The sequence below is a fragment of the Leuresthes tenuis genome, unplaced genomic scaffold (genome assembly GCF_036924035.1).
Source record: "Leuresthes tenuis unplaced genomic scaffold, fLeuTen1.0.hap1 SCAF_12, whole genome shotgun sequence".
In the NCBI taxonomy this organism is placed as follows: Eukaryota; Metazoa; Chordata; class Actinopteri; order Atheriniformes; family Atherinopsidae; genus Leuresthes; species Leuresthes tenuis.
The window spans coordinates 3,840,069-3,866,276 of NW_027325366.1; the positions used below are offsets into that span (position 1 = coordinate 3,840,069).

At 38.1% G+C, this 26,208-nt stretch overlaps 2 protein-coding genes across 2 annotated transcripts in view; both read left to right on the forward strand.

The window, feature by feature from the left end:
- mrasa (muscle RAS oncogene homolog a) overlaps positions 1–7,492 on the forward strand; it is an 80,455-nt gene extending 72,963 nt beyond the window's left edge. Inside the window, exon 7 of the transcript XR_011918006.1 lies at positions 7,482–7,492. The gene's annotated coding sequence lies outside the window, so the exon portion shown is untranslated. The remainder of the gene's footprint in view (positions 1–7,481) is intronic.
- Positions 1–26,208, forward strand: part of pth2ra (parathyroid hormone 2 receptor a) — a gene marked incomplete at its 5' end in the record, with an annotated part of 62,274 nt that overhangs the window by 11,762 nt on the left and 24,304 nt on the right. The window contains 5 exons of the mRNA XM_072397866.1: positions 6,897–7,007; positions 7,469–7,593; positions 10,549–10,646; positions 21,844–22,027; positions 25,220–25,373. Of these exons, the coding sequence (XP_072253967.1) occupies positions 6,897–7,007; positions 7,469–7,593; positions 10,549–10,646; positions 21,844–22,027; positions 25,220–25,373 (672 nt within the window). The remainder of the gene's footprint in view (positions 1–6,896; positions 7,008–7,468; positions 7,594–10,548; positions 10,647–21,843; positions 22,028–25,219; positions 25,374–26,208) is intronic.

A 26,208-nucleotide genomic window follows, 5' to 3' on the forward strand; every position in this document is an offset into this window, starting at 1 on the left:
TTGAATGAACCTTGAATATATGGAATGAAACTCTGAATATATTGAATGAACCTTGAATATATTGAATGAAACTCTGAATATATTGAATGAACCTTGAATATATTGAATGAAACTCTGAATATATGGAATGAAACTCTGAATATATGGAATGAACCTTGAATATATTGAATGAAACTCTGAATATATTGAATGAACCTTGAATATATCGAATTAACCTTGAATATATGGAATGAAACTCTGAATATATTGAATGAACCTTGAATATATGGAATGAAACTCTGAATATATGGAATGAAACTTTGAATATATTGAATGAACCTTGAATATATGGAATGAAACTCTGAATATATTGAATGAACCTTGAATATATTGAATGAAACTCTGAATATATTGAATGAACCTTGAATATATTGAATGAAACTCTGAATATATTGAATGAACCTTGAATATATGGAATGAACCTTTGAATATATTGAATGAAACTTGACTGACGTCAGACTTCACGGAAGTGCCAGCGGCCATCTTGTCTAAGGTGTGGCTACTGTGGCGAAAAGTGATTGACAATGAGTCAGTCCGCCCGGAATGTCGTAGGAGGAATATTAAAGTATGAGGACATCGTTAACACACTGGCGAATGCATGTATGGGCCAAAATCCTCCCGATAACCCTACCCGTTCTTCTAACGAAGAAGTTCGCTCGTGGCAGACTTACGACAACAGGCCTGGCCTGTTTGTCAGGCCAACCTCAGCATGCCTTCAACCTCCCAGGAGTGGCCTGATATTCAAAGTTTCATTCCATATATTCAAAGATTAATTTCCACCTGCTTATTCACCCCTTTGCTCTCGAGTGTCTCCTTTTGTCTCTGCATTGTTTTCTGCTTTTTTTTTGACCAAGTACAAGTACTTTTAGTGCTTCCCAATATCGAGTACCGATATAAGTACTTATCAAGGCCGTTACAGTTCTTACAATTATTTTCTTTAGGCATATTCAACCCAAACACAACTGCACTTTGTGTATTTTAGTAATATAAAACTACTATTAGTGCAACATATTGTTTTAGATTTAGATGCTAGATTCTGTCCCTCCTCTAGACAGCTTTGCTGAGCATAAATTGCAGACCGCTTTAGTTTTGTCACCATCATTCACTTAGAAATGCCTCCACACGTCTTTTTCATGTGGCTTACGTCACTTAAGCCACGTAGTATGTTCCTACCCCTCACTTGACTGGAATATGTTAGCGCAAACACACTGCAGGAAAATTAAGCTCCTGTCACACTGGTATTGGTTCTGTAGTATCGGAACACTTTAATGAATACTGAGTACGAGTACTCGCACATGGTATCGGTACCGATTAGTATCGGTGCATCCCTACTTTATTATATTAACGGTGTACTTCTTATCTGGGCATTGTCTCTGGTTGTCCCTTGTTTGGACATTCCTAAAAGGGAAGAGAGTAGGTGTGAATCTGTAATGTCCCCAAGGGGCAGCAGCAGTGTTCACACTCCACAGAACAATTTCAAAGTTCAGTTCATATAGGTTAAAACTGAACTAGCTCTTGTTAATATTTCACCATTTAAAATTTTGAGTGAACGTCACGTCTGATATCAAAACTACTGTAACCATGGCAACATCAAGCTCATCTGGAACTGTGCCATATGTTGTCACATTTAGTTAGCGTTCAGGCAGACAGCAAACAAACGAACTGTCATGGACCACAGCACACAGGACACAGATGCAGGGTCGTTTTCAAGGCAAGAAGGTTTATTCAAAATAAACAGGTCAAGGATCTCCAGACAGAGCAAAAACAAGAGGCTGTGAAAATCCTAAGCACTCTCCTCAATAACAATATTTGAGGAGGGTGCAGCTACGAAAATTATCAAGCAAAACTCTCTCCACTCCTGGAGGAAAACAGAAAAGGCTATGAACGATCACAGTTAAACTCTCACGCTCTCTTACTGAGGCGGACTGAAACAAGCTCTTCCGATAACTGAAAAATGCAACACTCCTCTATAGGAGGTCCTATGAAATATTAGAAAACCAAAAAAAAAAAATCACTTCTGAACGGAGGACCAAAACAGGCTATGAACTTACCGTGCGATAAACTAGGGGATAAATTACAAACAAAGATAGCTCTGAAGGAGGATCGCTCAACTTTAGGCTCATGGATGCAAGACTATGGATTTCGTGAGCCAAGGACGCTAGAGTGAGGAACGAGACAGGTTGCAACACACTGGCACAAGACAAGGGAGAAGCAGACTATTTGAGCACATGTGGAGCCATGGGGAACAGGTGGAAACTTTGGAATCAGGGAAGACAATCAGACACTTGACACAGGAGGAAGGGCAAGACACCTGAAACGAGAGGGAAGTTGATATTTCAAAATAAAACTAGAAATGACGAGACAAGACATGAATCAAAACCTAAAACGTGACACGAACGGCCACTTGCAAAGTGTGTAGTATCAGGGTAAATGATGCCGGCTCAACTACGTCCGACTTTATCGGGAACCTGAAACGCACAAGGAGAGGTCAGTCTCTCTGTAATGTGAAAGTGAAACTTAGCGAGTGTCGACAGGTACCGCTAACAAACTAATCAAAGTAAACAGTGTTGTAAACTATATGCAGATTATAGTTTCATTGCTCATTACACGGCGTTGCTGATTTATCTGCAGCAGCCTATGAAATTTGGGAAGGACTTTGGTTAAGTAGCCTAGATTAACAGTTACCAAATTAATTGCTAAGCCAAGTCTATGTGGATGTAGCTTAATGTTAATCGAATTTCTGTTTTAAAATGGCCTACTTTTACAATTTCAGGAACACCTGATAAAATTCCAGGTTGACACTATTAAAAAAACTGAAAAATGCACTGAAATTGCGCTGAAAAATGTTATGCATGAGAAGTTCAGGCTACACAGGCAGTTATTAATATGTCTGTTAATGTAGCCAGTGGTGCAGAGCAAGCACACATATTTCCAAATTCATTTATATACTCCAAACAAGCTTTCATGGCATTTCTACACATTGGATTGAAACAGCCCTCTTAATTTTTAAACCTAGACTTTATTTCTGGCATGAAATACGTTTATCTACTCACGAGAACAGTTTGGTGAAAGTTAGCGTCCTTTAGTGATGTGTCGTTCGCGAACGATTCGTTCGATATTAACTAATCTTTTATATGACTCGGGAGTAACGAGTAGTCTCAGTGAGTGATTCGTTCGTTTTCACGCAGCACCCTTCCTCCCCATATGACAGGCGGCTGCTGCATAAACTCAGTCAGCACGACAGGAAACAGAAATGATTAATTCATTTCCATGCAGTACCCTCTCTCGCCACATGGCAGGCGGCAGCTGCATAAGCTCAGTCAGCAGGAGAGGAAACAGTTTTGATTCGTTCACGAGTCAACTCCTCGGGTTACGGCTCCTCGCACAGGAAACGGTTTTGAACTGAACTGCTGGCGGCTAAAAACACTGTGAGATCGGGATGTAGCCTAGCGACAGGATGTCAATAAATGATGTGGAAAGGAAGCTCAAAGAAGGTCTTTACAGCACAAAGACAAAGCAAGGCAAGTGTGATATTTGGAGAAGTTTCTCAATTGTCCGTGAATCTCTTTATTAATAGCCTATAAAATGACGTGTTTTCTCCTGCGGGACGGGAGAAGACACAAAATCAATGCATTTCTATTATTGTGCGGGCATAAATTCTCAAAGTTTTGCGGCTGCGGCCGGGAGCAACACACACGTTGCGGTGGTAATGGTCAGAAATTCAGCGGGAGCGGGGTGAAGAAAACAGTCCCGCACAGGACTCTACTGTAGACAGAGAAACGAAGGAGGAAATGAATGATGTTCATTCATTTGTCATGAAATCATAATTAATTAGTGGTCTTCGGTTCTTGTAGATATGTATAGTGTTGTGTGTAAATAGATAAATGATAATGTAATAATGTGAATAGATACTTTTGAAAATTATATCAACATATTGATTTTGTGTTATACTCTACCATAAAATAATATAATAATAATAATAATAAGACACAATAAATGCACTATTTAACATTTTAGGGACCTTATTGTTACTTTTTTCTCACTTAATTGTGTTACTAATTGTCAAAATCAATGTGAGTTTTACATTCACTTGTTCTCTACCAGCTGTCACGTGACATGGCTGAACGATCGTTCTCGTTCGTTAATTTGTCACGTGACAGCTACTGAGTCAGTGTCGGGCTTTAAACAACAATGGCAGGGAGGATACAGACACAAGCCACCTTATTGTGTGTTTGCTTTCCCAGGTTTTCACATGGTTTGAATTGTTTGTGGCATTTTGTATATTGTACTTTATCAGCTCAGCTGAAGCAAACTATGTTTCCTTCAGTGTTAAGTGTTTAGAACCGTGGCCGTTTTGTGCAACGCCCACAGTAGGGTTACAGCGCCACCTGCTGGAAAAATGAACGAAATGATTCGTTCAAAGATTCGTTCAATTTACTGTTCGAGAGTTAAAGATCCGATTCAGCCAAAAGACTCAAAGTTCCCAACACTAGCGTCCTTCGGAAGCTATTTAGATAACTCGCGATCGGCGTATATCCATATAACGGAGTGAACAGGGCAGGGACTATGCAGCCTCTAAAAAAGGCATTATCTGTCTTTATTTCACAAATACTTTAAGACGACTGAATGAACGAACGTGTGCTATAGCTCTGTTAGCTCATAGGTGCTGTTATGTGGCTACTTGCGGCTACAGGAGAGCTAACGGAGGGATTTCTGCACAGGCACTCTACTGGGATCACTTCATCCACAGCCCCCCTGCAGCACATTTTATTTGCTCTGTGACAGTCGGCTAACCCCTTTAAGTGACCATGTTCTGATCAATTTTGATCCTGCAGTGTATAGTGATATTACATATATTGATAATACAGGACATGCTTTCAGTCCATAACATACAGCAATGCAGTCTTATCTAGATCAAATGGCATGTGTCTAATGATAGAATGTTCATTTCAGTCATTTGAGACATGAGACTTGACTTGGACTCGAACACAAAGACTTGAGACTTGACTTGGAATAAATGACTTGTGAACGCGTCTGTACTGAGTACGAGTACATGCTCGTTATTGGTACCGATACTGGTGTTGATGCATCCCTTGTTTAAATTTATTTCATTATTTTGTAATTTTTTAAAGTTACCTTGGTTCATTATAAGTCTATCTGCCAGGTGTTCTGCTTTCCTGACCTACAGCCTTCAATCCAAAAAGTTGAGATTCTGTATAAAAAGTACATAAAAACACAATGGTTTGCAAATCTTATAAACCAATGTTTTATCAACAATAGATCTCTGAAAACATCATTTGCTAGAAGTAAGACATTTTGCTATTTCATGAAAAATTTGAGCTCATCCTGAATTTGATGGCAGCAAATTGTCTCAAAAAAGTTGGGACAGAGCCATGTTTCCCACTGTGTAGTATCGCTTCTTCTTTTATCAACAGCCTGTAAACATCTGGAACAGAGGAGACCAGCTGCTGGACCTTTGGGAGAGGAGAGTTGTCCCATTCTTGTCTGATAAAGGATTCTAGCTGTTCAGCAGCCCTGGGTCTGGACTGGTGAAAGATCATCCATCACCTGGACTCCTCTACTGGGAAGCCATGCTGTTGGAATAAATGTAGCGTTGTCTTGCTGAAATATAAAAGACCTTACCTGAAAAAGACATCCTTTGGATGGGGACATATGTTGCTCTAAAACCCGTATATACCTTTCAGCATTGATTGGGTCTTCCCAGATGTGCAAGCTGGCTTTTGCATAGAAACTAATACATAACATTGTGGATGCAGGCTTTTAAACTGAGCGCTAATAGTAAGCAAGATGGTGCTTTTTCTGTTTAGTCCTAGTTACTTTGTATCACTATGGATATGCAGAACTTTAACCTGCATTTGTGGATGGCACGGTGAACTGTGAACCATTTAGTAATTTCCATGATAGTTTCCTTGCCTGTTTTTGATAAAGCGTGCCTGATCACAGGTATCTGGAATGGATTTTCAACCCTGTTCCTTGCGAACACGGATGTCTCCAGATTCTCAGAATTTCTTATTATTGGAATATTTAAAGTCTTTGCAATTTTACATTGAGAAATGGTATTCTGAAATTGCTCCCCAATTTTTGTACACAGCTTTTTTGCAGATTGCTGAACCTTGGCTTAGCCGTCCTCCAGAGAGTCTCTTTCTTTAAATGATGTTCTTTTTTATCCCCACTCACATTACTGACGAGTTGACAATTTACCCAAATAGTTTTCATGTACCTCCAGTTGTTTCCTTTTGTTACCACTTACTTTTCTTTTCTTTTGTGGCCTATCCATCCCATTTTCATGAAAATTTAAATGTGTCACTGTCACCATTTGATCTGTTGTCAATATTATATTGTGAATAAAATATCAGTTAATGAGTTTTGTAAATTATCACTTTTTTGTGTTTTTTTTTAAATTTGTTGTTTACACTTTACACGCCATCTCAGCTTTATGGGAATTGGGCTCTTACATATAACAATTCATACCATGTATAATTTTTTTGCTTGTTGTTTTGGCTGAAGGTATCAATTTAGCACAAATGTTTCATTTCAGTGTTTTAGATGTGGCATGCGAAACTTTTTAACAGCCAAGGTAAACCATCAACATGTTTCAGACTGCTTAATTTTCAAAGACAAGATCATCTTATTTTTTGAAATCTAATATATAATGTACAAGTCCATTCAGAAGGTTTAGCATGTTTTTATTGATTGAAGAACATTTGCTGGAATTGTTTCAACAATGTTTCTGTTCCCTTGCAAACTTAAAATAACAAAAAAACTTAGTTTTAAACAGACCTGTAACCAGGCACTCGACAGAAGAATGTGCTGACTTTGTCTCGTTTTCCCTGCAGATGAGGTGTGCCCTCCAGACTGGGACGGCCTTATTTGCTGGCCCCATGGCTCCCCTGGGCAGGTTACGAAGGTTCCCTGCCCATCTTACATCTATGACTTCAATCACAAAGGTTAACTGTTATTTTTCTCATGTAGCATCACCCAACAATGACAACTAAAATGCAAGAAACTTTGAACAAAGAGCTGAAATCAAGCTGAAATGTTTTCTGGTCGATTAATATTTTTTGAAGTACCACTTAAAATCTCACACATGAAACCCAGAGGTCTTGGCTAAGTTTGTGGTTTTCTTTTTTGAAATTGAGTTTCTTTTTTTTTTTTTTCAAAGTTATCAAGTTATTTTCAAAGGTAGTTATCAGTAGTTATCTCGTTATCTAGAATTATCTAGTTTATATTAGTACATGTTTCTGTAGCACACAATACTCACATCCTGAGTGAGGGACAGACATCCATGCAGTTATAGTCCTTGATCTTTTGACTTGCAATAGTAAGAAAAGCTTGTGTTAATAATACCAAATAAGAACCTCACGTTTTTTTATTTTCCAAAACGTGATCATTGAGTATATGTTTACAGGACATGCCTACAGGAAATGTGATGTCAATGGTTCCTGGGTATTTGTGGAGCACTGGAACAAAACATGGACCAACTACTCAGAGTGTTTACGCTTCCTTCAGCCCTTCAGTGATAAGGAGGCAAAAGTAAGTATCACTGGTTAACTATCTATTCCAACTTGACTCGTGGAAGCAACATAAAAGTGTGTGCACACAGATACTTATTATATACGGCAGAAGCGAATGACAGAGAACAATGTTAGATATCCTTTGAGGAATAAACTGGATGAAAGGCAAACCCATGTTTCATCTTGTGTGTGAACAAAAGTCAGACAAAATGTATTAGTCTGACATTAACGCAGACATAAAGATGAGGGAAGAGGGTGATTGTGTCAGGTGTGACTGATGCAGATGAAAGTACAGGAAAGCCAGAGCTGATGGCACCAAGAGAAGGTGGCTGATATTCTACATGCAAAACTCACATGAACATATATGTTCTAACTATATATGCATAATGAGGAGGCTGGACACAGGGGCACAATGTTATAGTAATTAATGGCATCGACTGTGAAGTAGAAACAAGGGATTTTGCTGCTAGAGAGATGCCACCATGAGCCCATCTGTGTCGGAGAAAAGAGAATGGGAGGCCCAGCATAGGGCAGCTTACAGTCCCTCCGCATTCTGAGCTTAGACTTTAGATGCCAGAAATCTGTTTGGGTCCTATAAAATACTGGAGTCACATAAATTACTCATATAGTGAAAGACATTTCCAATTAACTGAAGAAGACAAATGATGTGCTTGATGACATAAGATTTGTTTTGGTCATTTTTTAATTCATTGCATCACATCCAAATAATGCTGTACAGCAGCTGCATTTGTATTTGGTTTTACTCTTTGGAGCGAGGTTCACCTTGCCTCCTGTGTGTCATTAATGCCTCTGTGATTTAGTAAATTGACCACGACATGCCATTAAATGTCTACCTCCTATAAACGGAGAATGCTGTCTTGTCTATTGGCAATTGAGGTTGTGGCTTGCGAGGTGATATATGTTAACTATGGGACATAATTTTCAGTGGCTTTCAGTCTGCTTTATGTTATGAAAATACTGGGTGAAATAGAATTTACCTCCAGTAATAAAGCAACTGTAAATATGATGACACCGTGTGGGCTTTGGCCTTTCGAATAGTATGTAAAATCCTCACAAATGATCAAACTAATTGCGCATCTGCTTCCATGAATAGGATTTTTGATAGATATAGCATTGATTTAGAGACTTTTGTGAAGAGACAGGGCTTTGTAATTTGGCTCTGGCAATATTCTCATGCTTTGTTCATTTTCATACATACCAGGGGGGGGGGATTTGTCCGACAAGGCATATATAACCTTATTGTACATGTGCACAGTTTATCCCACATCTCCAAAAATCTTTTAAGTTGCTAAGTGCTCACATAGGTTTTCAACTACTAAGTGCTTTTGCATTTTGGTGCGGACCTGTTTGCTCACCATCGGTTTAAGCACAAAATCTGTTCACTTCATGCTTTGTGTTGTCATAAATTTTCTTTTAAATGAGTGAAATGTGCTTTTCAGATGATCAATTTATTTTCAATAACCTTTAATGACTAAATTAATTCATTAATAATAAATGATAAACTATTATTATAAAACTATTCAGAACCTTTTGAGAGAAAATCCTAGAGTACCTATTATAGCCTCTAACCTTCGTTTGAACAAAGTCTCTGCAGGCTTTGTTCACTTGGATTTGGACAATATATCCCATTCTCTCTTAAAGTCCCTACTCAAGCTTTGTCAGGTATGATGGAAAAACACTGCCATAGTGTGATGCTACCACCAGTGTCCTTTACTGTAGGGATTGTATTTGCCCAAGGACCTCCTGGTCTTTTCCAAAGTGCTTGGATATTAACCAAAATAGCTCAGATTTTGATTCATTAAACAAGTTGTTTTTCTCTCTCAGAGTCAACATTATGCAGTTAAAGTCCAAGCAGGCTGTTATGCCATCAAGCTGCTCAATAATAACTGTCTGATTGATTGATTGATTGAGTGAGTGTTGCTAAAATAGTTTAGGAATATTTTCCCCAACTCTACAAAGGAATTCATAAGCTGTGATAGACTGAGCATCAGTCCCTCTTCACACCAGGTGTTTGGCTTATGTGTATAACTGAGCTGCTGTGTCCTGGCCCTTTTTGGGTATTCACACCACCGAATAAAAAAAAAAAAGATACTAAATCCATTTGGTTTGCTACAGGTGGACAATGCTAGGTACATCTAAAGGATTACTTAAGTAGACAGAGTGTAAAAGATATATTTTCAGATGTGGCATTTGTATAACTTGCTCAAAGGCAGGCAGTTGGCTTCATAATCAGTGATCATTTGAAATCAGTCTTCCTGTGGATACTGATCAATTACGCATGCATTGGAATGCTGACTCTAAGCACATACCAAGCAGGTAGTGTAATAATAAGAACTACCTTCCTGTGGTGGACTCTGTTCTCTGTGTGCACCTCTGCAGCAGAGTATTCCCTGATTGACTTTTTCCTTATATCTCAAGAACTGAAGATGCAGCTCCTTTGCTTCACTAGAAGTGTTAAAGGTGCAGCTTACCTTGTCATTCTGTATTAATTTGCGAAAAGTTAAGGAATTTTTCAATATTCTATTCACCTTTTGATTTTCAATGTATTGATCAAAGCAGCTGCTCAGACTGAGTGATGTCACACGCTCTGTGAAAATGAATAGACATCACCAGGGAGAGATCAGCTAAATCTTCTGGCTGCTCTGTGTCTGACAGGTTCTTGAAAATATATCATTATCTTAGATTTCAGACCAACAGGTGAGTCAACAAAAGTCCTGCTATGACATCTAGTTAGCAATTGTTTGATCTCTTCGTTTGTCAGAGATTAAGGATTTAAAGCTAAAACATTTATCTGTTTCAGCTCCTAAAACATATTGATGTGAGCTTTCTTGTTTTCATTGCAGCATCCTGTCTAGACATGGTACTGTGAACCATGCTTGTGTATAATTTGAATTTGTGAGTCTGTCTGAGAAAGAATTAAGTCAATAGCAAATAATTCTCTGTATGTTCACAGCAAGACTTCTTTGAGAGGCTGTATATCATGTATACCACAGGCTACGCTGTGTCCTTCAGCTCTCTGCTGGTGGCCCTCATGATCATTGGATATTTCAGGTAAGAAATGACTTTTTCTGTATTGTCTTTGTAACAACTCACAGAACAAATCACAAAATCCTCTGATGAGACAATGGACACAGAAACCTGCATCATCAGACTGTCAGCAGGAACTGGTCCCTTACATGTGTTCCACAGCTATGGATGACTGCTATTAAATTCTGTTTTTCAATTCAATTCAGTTTATTTATGTAACACCAATTCACAAGAAAAGTAATTCCAAGGAGAATCTAGAATTGTTCAATACATTCCAACCGGATACAGTCCAGTGCAATCCTGTTTTTTTATTTTATCCTGCCCAGTTCTTTATAATCCAATTCAGTCTGATTTATTCTGATCGTATTTGCATTGTGCTTATTTAGAAAAAAAGTGTCAGCCATTGTCTATGTTCACATCCACAAATTTATATGATAGGAGTTCTGTCCATATTTTTACGCACATTTCTGAAAAGAGTGAAATGCTAGGCCTGTGTGTGTGTACTCACAAACAATAGAAGATATAAACTAAGAAATGGACATAAAAACAAGCATAAAGAATTTACAAGACATTTGACAAATCCTGATAGTTAAAACTGGAAATGCTTTGGCATTTTGTTTTTGAACTCCACACATGTGCCAGTAAGTTCGCTTAAGTAGAGAGCCACAATTATGAAGTCCAGTGTTTAATGTGTTAACTCCAGAAAGCAACTATATCCAACATTCAGAGCCAACGATTAATGCATACACATCAATAACAGAACCATGGTCAAGGGAACTATTTTTTAATTGCCCAACACTGCCCTGTATAATGCATTTCTCTCTTGGCTGGGCTCTTTGAAGAACTGTATTTTTTATCCACCACACATTCATACAGAGCTTCCTATTCAAATGATATGCTTTTTTTTGACGTAACATATTCACACATTGATGAGCACATTAAGTTATTTCTAAGTATGTCCTCTTCAAGTAAGATGAGACTGTAGTAAAGAAAGAAGGTATTCACAAGACTTATAGGCATCAAGACAGCTCCTGTTGTAAGCTAAAAACCATTAGGAGTTTGGAGAGGGACTTTTAAGAGGTTTAAGGGTTTCTTTGTGTTCTAATACACTGTATTAGAACACAAATGCTATATCTACCATGTGTAGATATAGCAATGTATTGATGTTCTTACCAAAGCAAACCACCTGTCTCCTCCTTGTGCCTCTTACTCCCTTCTCTCTGTTGGGATGTGGCAGACTTGCAGCATGTGCACAAAAACTCACACAGATGCATAAGCACCCACGCACATCTATTTCTGAGTTAGCGAAGTTTCAGCTTTTAATTTACTGAATAACACGCTTTCTCTGGTTAGAAAGACGAACAGAGGAGTCTGGTAATGAGTTTTATGAGCCATTTGGAAGGCTGCATCTGAGGCTTCACTTTCGGTTTTAGCTGCATTTGCTTTGCTCTGGCTTGCTGCTGCTCACAGTAGTTTCTTCATGTCATATTTTGCCTTTTTAAGGAAAGGAGAAAGTGTCTGCTAGAAACGCAAAATCATTGTCTCATTATGTCAGAGAAGAAAGTTTGCTGGTGTGTGGCAGATTTACATCTCAAACAGTTGTACTTCTTTTGTCTTGCAACTACAAAAATGTCCAAAAGCTGAGCTGTTCTCCAACATTTACTATGACATTGAAAAAGAACAAAAACTACGAGCGTGGTGAAAGAGCATCACATTAGCAAATTAAGAGAGCGTGTGAATAAAATAGGGCCTGCCATTTACAAGCAGAAAAGTTCATCACTGTTTCATTTTTGATCAACCAATCACATGTTTTAAAGACTGCAGTATATGTTGTGACAAGTTCTGTTACTCCTCCGTCTCTTCTTAGAACCACAATTATATATAATTTGTACATTATTTAGCCAAAGGAGCCTGTTGTCTCTGCCACCATGTGATATAAGCTGTTTTTACACATGCAATTGGTAAATGGACTGTACTTTTATGGCGCCTTTCTAGTTTACCTGACCACTCAAAGTGCTTTTCACTCACACAGCACTTCTTAGTCTATATAGCTTTTTTTTACAGGCTACCTACCCAGTGCTGTGTTCTACTTGTTCACAGACATTCATACACTGATGAATGCATCAATAAGCAACGTGGGGTTCAGTGTCTTGGCCAAGTCAATTTGACATGAGGGAATCCAGGAGTTGAACCACTAGGACACCACTGATTTGCAGTTGACTGCTCTGCCTCTGTAGCTACAGCCACCCCATGCACTGGAATCCTGAAATATTCTATAGATGTTCTGGCACTGTGGCATGCAATTATTAATCTGTATTTGCACAGGACTTTTTGCAGATATTTTCCACCCAGGCCCTAAGTGAAATCTCCAGAAGATCAGTGGGAGAGCCTGTGTGCACAAACGTAGCAGCAAATCCTCCGTAACATTTACTGCCCCTGTGCGAATGAGCAAGTGTGAGCTGGTGAGAGCTACTGCTTTTTCTGTTTTTGCTGACCTGCATGTTGCTCTCCACTCGCTCCTTGTTCTTATGGATACATTCAGATTCATGGAGAGCTGTTAACACAAGGCAGAACCTTATCTGCTATTCTCAATATGTTGTGAAGAAAACAAACTCCACAGTGTCATTTTTTTCATCATGTCCTACTTCCTGCTCTTGACAAATGTCGCATTTTCAAGCTGTGAGAGAGAAAGGTTTCTAGAAAAATAGCAACAAAATTGTTTGCACGTTCTCTTATTTATATATACATATATATATATATATATATATATATACCATCTGGTACTGATGGATGAAGACGGCTGTAGTGATAGTTTGTGAGGAACATCCTAATTTTTAAGTCCAAATTTTGTAATTTTTATTACATGGCACATCAAAATACCATGTTTTTTTTTTCAATCTAACCATTTATTTAATTCTGTAAAGCTAACCAATTGTTCTTGGTGCATATATATATATACGTATCCCATTGTATTTTTTGATAAAAGAGAAATATTAATTTTAATTTAGTTTTATTTATATAGCTCCAAATCACACTAAAAGCACTTAAATATACAGTCCAATTCAAGACTATTATAATCCAGTTAATTTTGATTCAATCATAATCAAATTAATTAAATTCTAAATTCATACTCATTCATACAGAGCCAATTAGAAAAGGTTGCCTGGCTGAGGCTAAATTAATACCAGTGACAGGACTTACCATATTTATATCCAAACTAGAAGATGAGGACAAGAATCATTTTCAACAGGAGCCAAACTCGGCTCTCTCAGGTGAAAAGCGGATGCCTTCAAGCTGCATGTGACATGGTTTTCTCCATCTGTAGATTTTAAAAGGTAACAGTTTGCAAGTGCTGAAAACTATCAACATGAAAAAAATAATGTGGATGACTTTGTAAGTTAGTATTTGAAGAATGTATGGACAAACTTCCTGTACTATTAATGATGTTAACAGTCACAGCCTGAATTCACCACATTGCTTCAATGATCATGCCTCACTGCTCTCATTGGTTGTCATTAATTTGTGACAAGTGGTTATGGACAGGTGCTTTATCCTGTCGGCTGACAAGTCACACTCCAGCGCTATAATTCCCCTAAAAACTCATCTATGTTCCTGAAAATTGTATGTTTTGAAGTTCTTGCCACAAAGAAATCTCTTATAGCCTTATAACGCCACTGGGAATGACCGGGACTCCTTCCTCAATCAGTGAATAGGGATTTTTGTAATATTTTCTTTTGCTCTCTGAACAGCAATAAGTTTCAACAAAAAATCTCTATCTGAAGCAAATAATTTATGATCGCAGGTTTACTCAAATCAAAGCTTCAGATAAGGATATCCTAAATGGATAACTCGTATTAACAATACACTTAGCAAACAAAGAAAGAAAAAGTTTAATTAAAGTTCTCCTCAGAATATCTGCCATGTGTTGCTGAGTCGGACTGTTAGCTGGTTAATTTGGGAAATAGTTTTGTGATTTTTTCATCCATCCATCCATTTCCTATACCTGCTTAATCTGTCGGTCAGGTTGCAGGGGGGTGGAGCCTATCCCAGCAGTCATTGGGCGAGAGACGTGGTACACACTGGACAGGTTGCCAGTCCATCACAGGGCCACACAGAGAAACAAGCACACACACGCTCACACTCACTCCTAAGGACAATTTTAGAGACACCAATGAACCTAACATACATGTTTTTGGACAGTGGGAGGAAACGGGAGTATCTGGAGAGAACCCACGCATACACGGGGAGAACATGCAGACTCCACACAGAAGGAACCAGCTGGGAGTTGAACCTGGAACCCGCTGCTGTGAGGCAATGGGGCTAACCACCACACCACCCCTTTTGTGATTTTTATTGACAATATTTGTCATACACATCCTGTAAAAAAGAAAGCCGTTGTCACAGTGATTTGAATTATTTACATGTGAAAACACACAGATACAATTGTCTGTTGTAACACAGAAAATTCTTGGTGTTTCACTACATGGGTGGTGAAAGAAGAAAATGTTATCAGGGTGACTAAAGGAGATCAATCCTTGAAGGCCTGGTTTCCATCTCATTCAGAATGTCACACAGAGACCGAACAACATCTTGCTATGGATGTCAGCAAAATCCCGCTAATTTCCTGCTGAGAGCATTATAGCGGGAACTGTAGTGGAAATGTCAAATGGAGGTCCTGGGGATGTCCTTTGTTATATCTTTATTTTTAGTGCTAGGGCTAAAGGATTCTGATATTTCTTCTATTATATCTGCATTCTATTTTACGAGCTGCACATTTTGATTTGGGCTTTGAACATCTCTAGCTTTTACTGGATGAAAACCTCAGTATACAGATATGTGAAATTCCTGTTCATCATTGGAAATTAACCATGCCTTTAAAGAAGACGGGCTTGTGTTCTATCAATGTTATAATGATCTGGCTATATCTGATCAGGCGAATGCAGATTTCAAGAGTAGAGTGGCTTTTACAGTCCCAGATAGAGCAGAACACAAGCTCATCTTCTCCAGAGCATTGTACATTTCCTATATTGAAGGGGCACAGCTGAGGTAATGAAGCTGATGCAAAGAAACCTCTGGGAGTTAATTTTATCACTGCCTGTAACATTAACATTGTTGTTACATCATTACATTGTTAACTGAATGCTTTCTAGTTTAACAGCCACTTTCTTAAAATCAGGGAACCCACAGCTGTGTGGATAAAGTGTGTTACAGGTCTCTCTTCATTGCAGCCATGCTGTGCAACATTATCCACATTGCCCAGTCCTCTGCACCCTCAATACAATGTACTGCTCTCAGTTTATAATGTTACACACTGAGAGCAGTACATTGTTATTAGTACATCCTTAATAATCTGTAATGTTTTTAGCAAAGGACAGTGTTGTGCAAGTTTACACTTCACTAGAAGTAGTTGGGTTCACATAGGTTAAAATTGTATTAATTCATTGTTCACCATTTGAAATTCTGAACTAAGCTCACAGTCTCAAAATGATCTAGTTCATGTTCATTTGTCAATTTTTTATGATCACCAATTCTCCTCTTCATATGGTACATTGTGAAATAGAATGCCATGAGGTAATGAAACATGGGCCCTACAGCTATCTAAGCAGATCCACATCTCTGCATGTATTCATTGTATCATTACCTATCAAGACACTCAAAATGAAACGGTGAGAAAAAAATGTCTTTAGTGAACAGCCTACTCTATATGATCATTTGTGCTCATTGGTGACAGCATATTAGCCAGCAGAGGCCTGGTGACAAACTCTTCAGTATCACAATTAATAACACATTAATATAAGGTAAATTCAGCAGCTGGTGAAAAAAGGCAACTTCAAAAATTCCAGCTGCAACATTACATCATGCACCTAAAATAAACAAGCAAATGAGAGCAGCAACTCTGTGACAAAATCTGGGAGCATGACGGCAGATAAAATCATCGAAAGTGAGGATAGTTGATAAATGCACAGCTGTCTGGACCGAAGACAGTAAACAACTTACATTACAGGTGCTCCGCTCTGGCATTTTGCATTGCAAAGTCATCTGTAACATTCCTCAGATTCAGCGGGCCACTGATGTCATCTATTTTCACTCATGTATAGCTGTCTTCTGAGACCTCCACAACGCCTTTTGTTAGTCTCTGTCTTGCTTTCTGCTGGGGGAATGTTGCTGTGCAGTTCTACACATCTATAACTGCACATGTCTGTGCCTATCCTGATGAAGTTAGAGTATTTGTATATATGATAATTATGTCTGTGACTGGTGCACACACCCATGCGTGTCGGCACAATTCAGCATGACACACTGTCATTCACTGTTGAGTGAGGAGAGTTGTAAAAGTGACGTACAAAACTCAAAGAAAATTTAAACGCCACACGTGACTGCACTCATCTTATTGCATTCATGCACAACACTGGCAGAGTCAGACTTAACACTTTCCATGGATGACTTCCTAGATGGTTCTGTGGAACAAAACATTTATAAAAACATCGTTAAGATAGATAATTTGCGGAGACACAAACAAGTGGAATCCATGGTAACATGACAAGCAATTCAATGCACAAAACTCCTTCAGAAGAATGCAGTTCTGTGTAAAGCCCACTTCCTTTTGAATAACGCAGTGTTTACTAGATTACATCATTGCTCTGTGGAACAAACAATCTAGCTTGTTAAGTTGTTGGTAACATTTCTGTAACATTTTATCAATAACATTATTCAATGATGTAATCATTAAGCAACAAGTAAACACTGCTTAATTCAAAAGGAAACTGGACTTTTTTTTTGTTTGTTTTGAGCATTGAATATTGAACCGTGTTTGTCATGTTACCATGGATTCCACTTGTTTGTGTCTCTGAAAATGATCTATCTTACTAATGTTCTTCCATCAAGAACTGGATCTAAAAATAATTTAGAGTTGAAAATGAAAGCTTTTAAGGCAGCATTACTTCTTTCCACAGACATCTTAGAGTTGGAGATAGAGAGAGAGAGAGAGACGCATCTAAAACAAAAGGCCACCATTTTAAACTGTCTTTAATTTTCACTGGAAGGCTCTGGTATTTTATGACATTTTGCAGAAGATGCAATAATCTATAAACACTTCAAAAGCCTGTTGGAAATCCCTGCCCACTTGAACCTGATGCACTTTACTGAAGTGTCCCTGCTTTGGTTTTAAAGCCTTGGAAGAGAATGCAGGAGACGACATGGACTGATTACTTTGAATCACCGCAGTTTATTGAATCATCCATCCATCCATCCATTTTCTATACCCGCTTCCGTCAGTCAGGTCGCGGGGGGGCTGGAGCCTATCCCAGTGGTCATCAGGGTATGCCCTGGACAGGTCGCCAGTCCATCACAGGGCCACACACACATGCTCACACTCACTCCTAAGGACAATTTGGTAGAGACATGCATGTTTTTGGATGATGGGAGGAAGCTGGAGTATCTGGAGAGAACCCACGCATACATGGGGAAAACATGCAAACTCCACACAGAAAGGCCCCAGCTGGGAGTTGAACCTGGAACCCTCTTACTGTGAGGCAATGGAGCTACCCACCACACCAGTGTGCAGCCTTTATTGAAACATATTACAAATAATACAATGTGAAACTTTTAGTTTTCTCATAGTTAACAATGACAATATGCACCTTCCCTGCCTCACCACAGCTGGAGCAGTCAGATTTAACTACAAGGACTCGTGTGTATGCCTCAAAGAAAAGTTAGAAAAGATGGACTGTTGCCTATTTCTTTCAATGATAAACCTACCACCTTCCATTTAAAGTAAACCATCATAATAATCAATCTCAGTTCTGAATTTTGGGACCTTCTTGATTGTTCTATTCATGGCCATATGTTAGAAAATCCACATTCATGAAGACTTGCATGAAATTATTCAATTAATCAATTATTATTCCAAAGCCCAGTTTTTGCCTAGTTACCATCATTTTCATTTTAATAGCAAAATATAATGTTTTTTCCAAGTCTCCATATACCACATTATTAGAGGTTGTCCTTCTTACTGTTTGAATTTATTTCAGGAACTTTAAATCATTCTTAAAGGCTCACACCTCATATTTGTGACCCTATAACAGATGTGACTAACTGCTTAAACAGCTCCAATCCAACATTTAATTCAATTTTCTGCATTTACTCAGGACCAAACATTTCTGTGTTTATGTAAATCTCTACTAGCCTTCTTAATTGAGCTATTTCTATGAAGCACATTTCCCCCATAGCACATATATAAATCATATACAATTTACAAAAACCTTTTTAACTATAACCTTCTTCAGTACACCTTTCCCCATAGACTGACACTGTGACCCAGTCTGTTGGTATTATATCAGAGCACTGGGTCCTATTAAAAGACAAAACATAAAAAGATAAGATTTTAGGACCACTACTATTTCCATAGTCATTTTAAATATGATCAAAGCCTGCAGCCTTTCTAGTTTTGACTGTCAGGATGCTTAATCATTTCTTGCTCTGAATATTCATCAGCCTCTTGCTGTTTGCTTTCGTCTCCTTTTTTCCCTTTATTATATGCTAATAATGTAAACAGCTAGTAACAGCCAATGCCAAGTTTCATTTACAAAGCTGCATTGAAATAACTTGTGAAAACCCTAATGAGTCAACAGTGAGCTTCTCAAGGGATAACAAATGCAGTTACATCCCTGATATTTAATGCAGCTCAGTGAGACCAATAAAAACATGGTGAGGGTATACTCACAACAAGTTCAAAGTAAAAGTAGCTAAAAGATATTTCTAACTGAAAAATTTCACGCTACACTTTCACGAACATAGCTGGAATACGTTTCCCTCTATGATACTTAAGTCAAATGAGTAAAGATTAACTGCTCAGTAAATTATGCAGGTAAAAACCACGCAATTGAATGGGAAGATACTATGATTTTTCAAATTAATTGTAAGCAGCAGCAGCAACAATAGCACTAATTAGACTGAAAATGTTTCCATCCAAGAATATTCTCCTTTTGCATCCATGAAGAGCAGCAAAATAGATTTCTGGTACCTCAGAGAGGGAGATGTGCAGCATTTATGCTGGCTTCTATCATAGGATTTTCCTGGAACAACAATGTTCCAAAGCTGGAGCTTTATATTTATAATAAGGTGGGTTAGAAAAGTCCCTGACAGTGTCTTCACCTCTAGTTTACTGTAAATTGAAAAATCTTAAGTTACATCTCTGTGTTATGATGCTTGTTAAGCCGGTGGTTTGCAGTACAGGTTTGTGCTGGATCAGCACTTTATCTGCAGTGGCAGAAATGGGCTGATTTCTACTCTAAACTTTGCTCATTCACTGTTCAACTCCTCTGTATGTAAGAGCAGAGGTGAAAATACAAGCAGTCTGTGTTGTATTGTAACTGGTTGTATTTTTTATCGGTCTGTACAGGTAGAGAGAGATAGCCTTGGTAAAAATAAGATAATAAGAATTTTAGTTAGTGATCACACTGTGGTACTCAAATGTTTGGATTTTTGTAAGTGTGCATAACTGAATGAGTAAAAACACCTTAGCTAAAAGCCATAGCTAACGATGAAACATTCCTTTGACATTTTAAGCAAGTTTGTTCTTTACAATTTTATTTTATTTCCTCTTTGTGTGCTCTCAGAGTTATACAAGTGTTGCATTTTCCTTCTGGTCTGTTGTCCTGGTAACCTCCCAGGTATTCGTAGTACTCTACCAGCTCCACCTCTTCCTCCAGGATTGAAAAAATCTTTGGTTTATTCCTTGTCCTCCCAAAATCACATTTTTTGTTTTGTTCATATTCAAGATAGAACATAATTGTTGCCACACAGTACCACAAAGTTCCAGCCTTAGTTCCCTGTACTCAGCTTCTTTTCCATCCCTGATACATTCAACAACTGCAGAGTCATCTGATTATTTCTGGAGATGACAGAACTCTGAGTTGCACTGGAAGTCTGAGGTGTACAGAGTGGAGAGAAACATAGTCCCTGTGCTGCTGACCACCTTCTCAGACACACAACCCTTCTTCTTACAAATTTCCATGCTATGGGATGTTCGGACAACTGGTCTGAAGTCACTGAGGGCAGGTTAGATTTGTTTAGGTACTGGAACAAGGCAGGATGTCTTCCACAGCACTGGAACTTTCTCCTGACTCAAGCTAAGGTTGAAGAGGTGCTGTAGGATCCCATATAGCTGTTCTGCATGGACCTTCAGAACCGTGGGGCTGACAACATCTGCAGCCTTGTTCGGGTTCAGTGTCTCCAGCTGTCTCTTCATCTGACTGCTGGAGACAGACTTGAGGAGGAGGTAGTGGAGGTCTGAGTGTGTACTGATGTGGGGCAGATGTCAGTGAGCCTATGTTAAGAATCATGACTGGGATGCAGGGTGACACTGTAAAGGTGTGACTGGGAGGATGTGGGTACAGGTACGATGTGAGGTCCGAGTTGCTGGAGGCAGGTGAGGACCATGTTGAGTGTTGATCTGACCTGAACCTAATGAAATGCATGTTAAGCTTATCGGTTCTATTCAGACATCAGTTGTATCCCCCTGAATCTTGAGGCCTGTGATCTATTTCATCCCTGACAACACATTCCTCACGTTGTTCTGATGATTTCTTTTCTGTACACTTCCTTACCCACTCTCATCTCCCTCTTCAGCTGTTGAGCTCCAACTCCCTGTCCACCTCGTTGAAGGCTTTCTTCTTCGTGTTCAATATTTTTTTCAGGCCACTGATGATTGATTTGGGAATGAAACACATAAATTTATATAATCTGTTGCACACTCAGTCATGTCTTAAAGCCTTCTCTCATTTGGTGGATATCAGTCATTTAAATTTTAGGGTGATAGGCAGCTGCATAAATCGAACCATTGCCTCTGTCAGGACAAGGTTTTTATAAGCTCTGACTTTCCTACCACAGGAAACAAGCCATAAGTCCAACAAGGCAATAAAGGTCTGAGATCTCAGTAAGAGTTACCTGAGAGCTGAAATCTCATGGGGGTACACCATATTTTGCATGGCTCCTCTTTTTAACTCAACTATACAACATAAAATGATACAGTAGTCTCACTTAAAAGAAGACTGTTCACATTGTAGCTGTAGGCATTTTTTGGATCAGTTTATCTTCTGCTCGCATGGTTATTATCGGAAACTTTGTTTTCAGCCCTTTGTACAAATGTGGTTTGTTTGGATTCCATTGTCTTGACTGAGATTTAACTATTGACTTGCATTATTTTTTTTTTTTTTGACAGACGTCTTCACTGCACCAGAAACTACATCCATATGCACCTGTTTGTTTCCTTCATGTTACGTGCCGTCAGCATCTTTGTGAAGGACAAAGTTGTGTATTCAAGTGCCGGATTGCAAGACTTTGATTCTGCCCTGTTGGACAACTTAAAAACAGTTAGCATAGCGTCACTTGACAAGTCCCAGTATGTAAGTAACAACTCTTCATTTTTTAATAGTTTTTTTCTCTAAATGTCATACCACAGAAGTAAACAGTCTATAGATAAAACATGTTTTTTGTTCAGATGTACATATGTTTCTCAACCTAACCTTCATTTATAAATTGGGATCACTGACTTTTAAGTTCAAAATGTCTTCATGTTAATTTTAAAGAGTATTTTCTTCCTACACTGCAGTAAATACTTACTAAGAATATGTGGGCTTTGATTTTCTTCCCAGTGCTTTACAAACAAAATGATTGCAAATATGTAATGGGGATGTTCTGCTCAATAGTCCTGTAGTCTGTCCCTGTCTGTGACTTGATGGTGTCAATGTAGCTTATTAGAAACCTTGGCTGAGCAAAATTTCTGGCTTTAATGTTCAGGTTTTACATAAATACCACCTAATTGGCTACAGACTACCAAATTTAAATACTGACAACGTTTGGACAATTTAAACACTCTAATCTGCTGTCTTGTGCTATACAACATGATTAATTAGGCTTTCTGATGTCAGCTTAACTGTGTTGTAATTCACCAAGGGTTTGGACCTTGAACACATAAATCCATTCATTTATTTACTCATTGATTCCTCTTGTTTGTTTCTCTTTTAAACATTTCTTAGTTATTGTACGCTAAACTAATTACTGTTCTGTAAGCATTTTTCTCGACCCAGTAATAAACATACCTGGTAATTTGCAATTAATATGCAGTCAAATCACACATAAGGGAAATTTTAAAAGTCTTAAAACTCCACATGCGCAACTTTTATGGGGATTTTCATAAACAGGCACAATTGATTCATTTTACAAGTGAGGAAAAAATTTATTTATTAATTTGCCAGATTAGTTCACTTTGCTGTTGTAGCTCTAACATTTTTTTCCCCAAATTATCTACAAGGTTTCCATATCAAATGCTCATCCAGACTTCTGCCTTATAGCCTGCTGGGTCTGCCCCTCCTACAAATAATACTCACATAAACCAGTGACCATGGTGGATGTCTAAGCTGAGGTCTAGAAAACCTGCGAAAGTGAAATAGATGGCACTTTCTCAATAAGGCAGTGAATCCAATGAATGTGCAGGAAAAAGACTGAAAACAGACATTATTTTGTTCATCAATGCTTTTTCCTGTCTTTTCCACAAAAAATTCAACAGCTGTGTTACTTCAGTGTAGTTCGTGTTAGACATGGCTGCCACAGCTAATGCCAAAACGCCTCTTGACAGTGATAAAGAATAGTATTGTTTGTGGGTATTTTTCATTATTAGGAGTGCTCTCTCCAGTATCTCCATGTCATATGATGAAAGGAAAAAGCAATGATGAAACTACCTGGGGTCTATAAAAAAGTAGCATCAGACTCGGCATTTATAGAGATGCAAACGAGGAATGAGGGGAAACTGTCTTTCTCAATATTACAGATTTCTCTGACAGTACAACTCCATGACAGGTTTTATATTGTGACTTTTCTGGTTCTTAGTACAACTTTATAATAAAATGCAATCATTTATGTAATTTATGTAGTTTGTGACTTAAAGCAGCTCTCTGCCCTCATCAGAGGATTTTGAGAGCAGTCACCCTGTGGTGTTAAACTGCACATTCAGCATTCTGAATGGTGACGGTAAAACATTAAAGTGAGTGAAGGCTAAGCAAAACACAAATTAGAGTGGTACATTTGAATCAAAGAGCCATTCACAGCATGATTCTTTAATAATCAGTAACATTGACAGTGGGAGCTGTAATTTCAATATATCTGCATACACAGTATTGCTATGCTGCTACAAGTATATGGACATATACTTGTTTTATAGACTATAGACTGTGTTATGTACACAAAGGCAAACTGTATAATTTATGTAAACTTGCACAGAATACACACTGACACAGAATAAGAAACACAGAATGCTGTTTTGTTTTTGTTGTGAGATTCCCTCATGTCATTAATAAATCACTTTCAAATACAATGCTCTTATGCTTTAATGTAAGGACATCCAGATGGCATCTATTTTTTCATTACAATTTTTGTGTTATCAAGTGTATCATATTGCATAATTGCTTGTAGCACAATGATTGAATATGTTTACTTTTTTCTATTGAAGATATGAAGAGAATTTTTTCGCTGTGCACAAATGAGCCAAAAGTTTTAATATTGATTGTAACATAAGAAAAATCTGAAAAAGTAACTTGTTTCACATTTTATTTGTCCAGTCATAAAGTAACAAACAGTATAGTGTTGATGATAACGGACACTTTCAAGTTTCATAATCTGTTATGTTTCATACAGATCTTAGACTATAGAATGAAATCAATAATCACAAGTCCATGAGTCCACCATATTGCATTGTATTGTTGGCTAAGAGAGGTAAATCCAGGCCCTTCATGTTAATTTTTTTTCTTCTGTCATGAATTTTAACATTTAAAATGCTAACTAAGGTAGAGTGAGTTGTAGCTCTTGGGCTTTTTTTTAAAAAAAATATTTCTGAGCACTGCATGGTCTAGATTTGGGGTGAACTTACTAGGTCATTCATTCCTGGAAAGATTATCGACTGTATTGAATGTTTCCCACATGTGAATAACTTTTCTCACTGCAGATTGAAATGTCCTTATAATCCTTCCCAGATTGCTGGGCAGCAACAGTTGCTTCTCTAAGATCATTGCTGGTGTCTTTCCTCCTTGGCATCATGTTAACACACACCTGAATGCTGCAGAGCAGCAAATATATGAAACCTGTGCTTTTATATAGGTGCTCATACTGATGTTCTCTTAATCAAGTGCATTTGATTAGCTGCACTTGGTTGCTACATACCCTCTTAATTCCTATGGAAGCAATAAAAGTGTACTTAGTTTTGCACTCACTGTTTCTGCAGTTTAGTTTTTGTTTACTTAGGTTTAGTTTTTGTTAAATAAATGACACATGGTATGTGGTATGTCATATGATGTTGTTAATCTAAAGATTTTAAGACCTAAGACTCAGAGTATTTTTCTTTTTGACACATTAGAATTGAAAGAGGTATGCTTTGTTTTGCTCGTCAGCCATGACTGTTTACAGATCCTTTATTCTCTTTTGTGGATCTGTGGTGTGGGAGCAGTCTGGGTGATGTACTGCTAACATCACAAAAATGTGTCAACACAAAGGCATCATTTCAGTGACAAATATAGGATGAATCTAAATGTTTTTTTTCTCATCAGATTGGCTGCAAGGTAACAGTGCTGCTCTTTATCTATTTTCTGGCCACCAACTACTACTGGATCCTGGTGGAAGGTCTCTACCTGCACAGTCTCATCTTCATGGCCTTTCGGTCCGATTCAAAATACCTCTGGGGCTTCATACTCATTGGATGGGGTAAGTAATAAAAGTGCATTTCTCATGTCACTCTAATGACACAATGGAGTGTAACTGAAGCATCGGTTCTGAATGATTTTCAAATAATCGTATGTCATAGTCATATGTAGTCAGTGCAGAAAACACACGGAACACGGCACAAATGTAACAGAGCGTTTTTATTCAACAGCCTATCTTAAAGGGGAAGTGTATTAATAGTATTTCTACACTTTATAATGCTTATACTAAGAGTTTTATGAGACAAAGTGAAAACAGATAATCCTTTTCCACAGTGTTGTGTGGTTTCAAAACAAGGCGTGTTTCTAACCTCATCAGTTCGATGATAATAAAAAAGTGAACCTGATCGAGATTGGTAAAACGAGTTTTTGATTGCATTTTGATTATTCTCATGAAACAGAGCTGCTGAAACGGTTTCAAGTTGTTATTTCAGCAACTTGGCATTGCTTGTATTGTTTTCACCTGAGTGGCTATGTGTGTATACATGAGTACCCTCATGGCAGGATTCAGTCTTGTAGACATTCTCTGCAGAAAGAAGTTTGATTACTCGTTGGTGTCATGGTCGGTGTGATTCCATCACATGATGCTCTGCAGATACAAGAAATATGTTTACTCTAGAGTATATTTTTAAGATTTCCTATCAATGAAAACTCCAAAAGCAGACCCTTGCACTCACTCCCCATTAAGTAAGCCATTTGGATATGCAGTGGCTCCCAGCTCAGAAATACCTAGGGTTACCGCCACCCATGGGAAGCTCTTTTGGTTGTCCTTTTTTGCTTTCCTATCAACAGTAAACTCTTACCAGCAGTTATACTGTTCAGTTAAGAATGAAATGAGA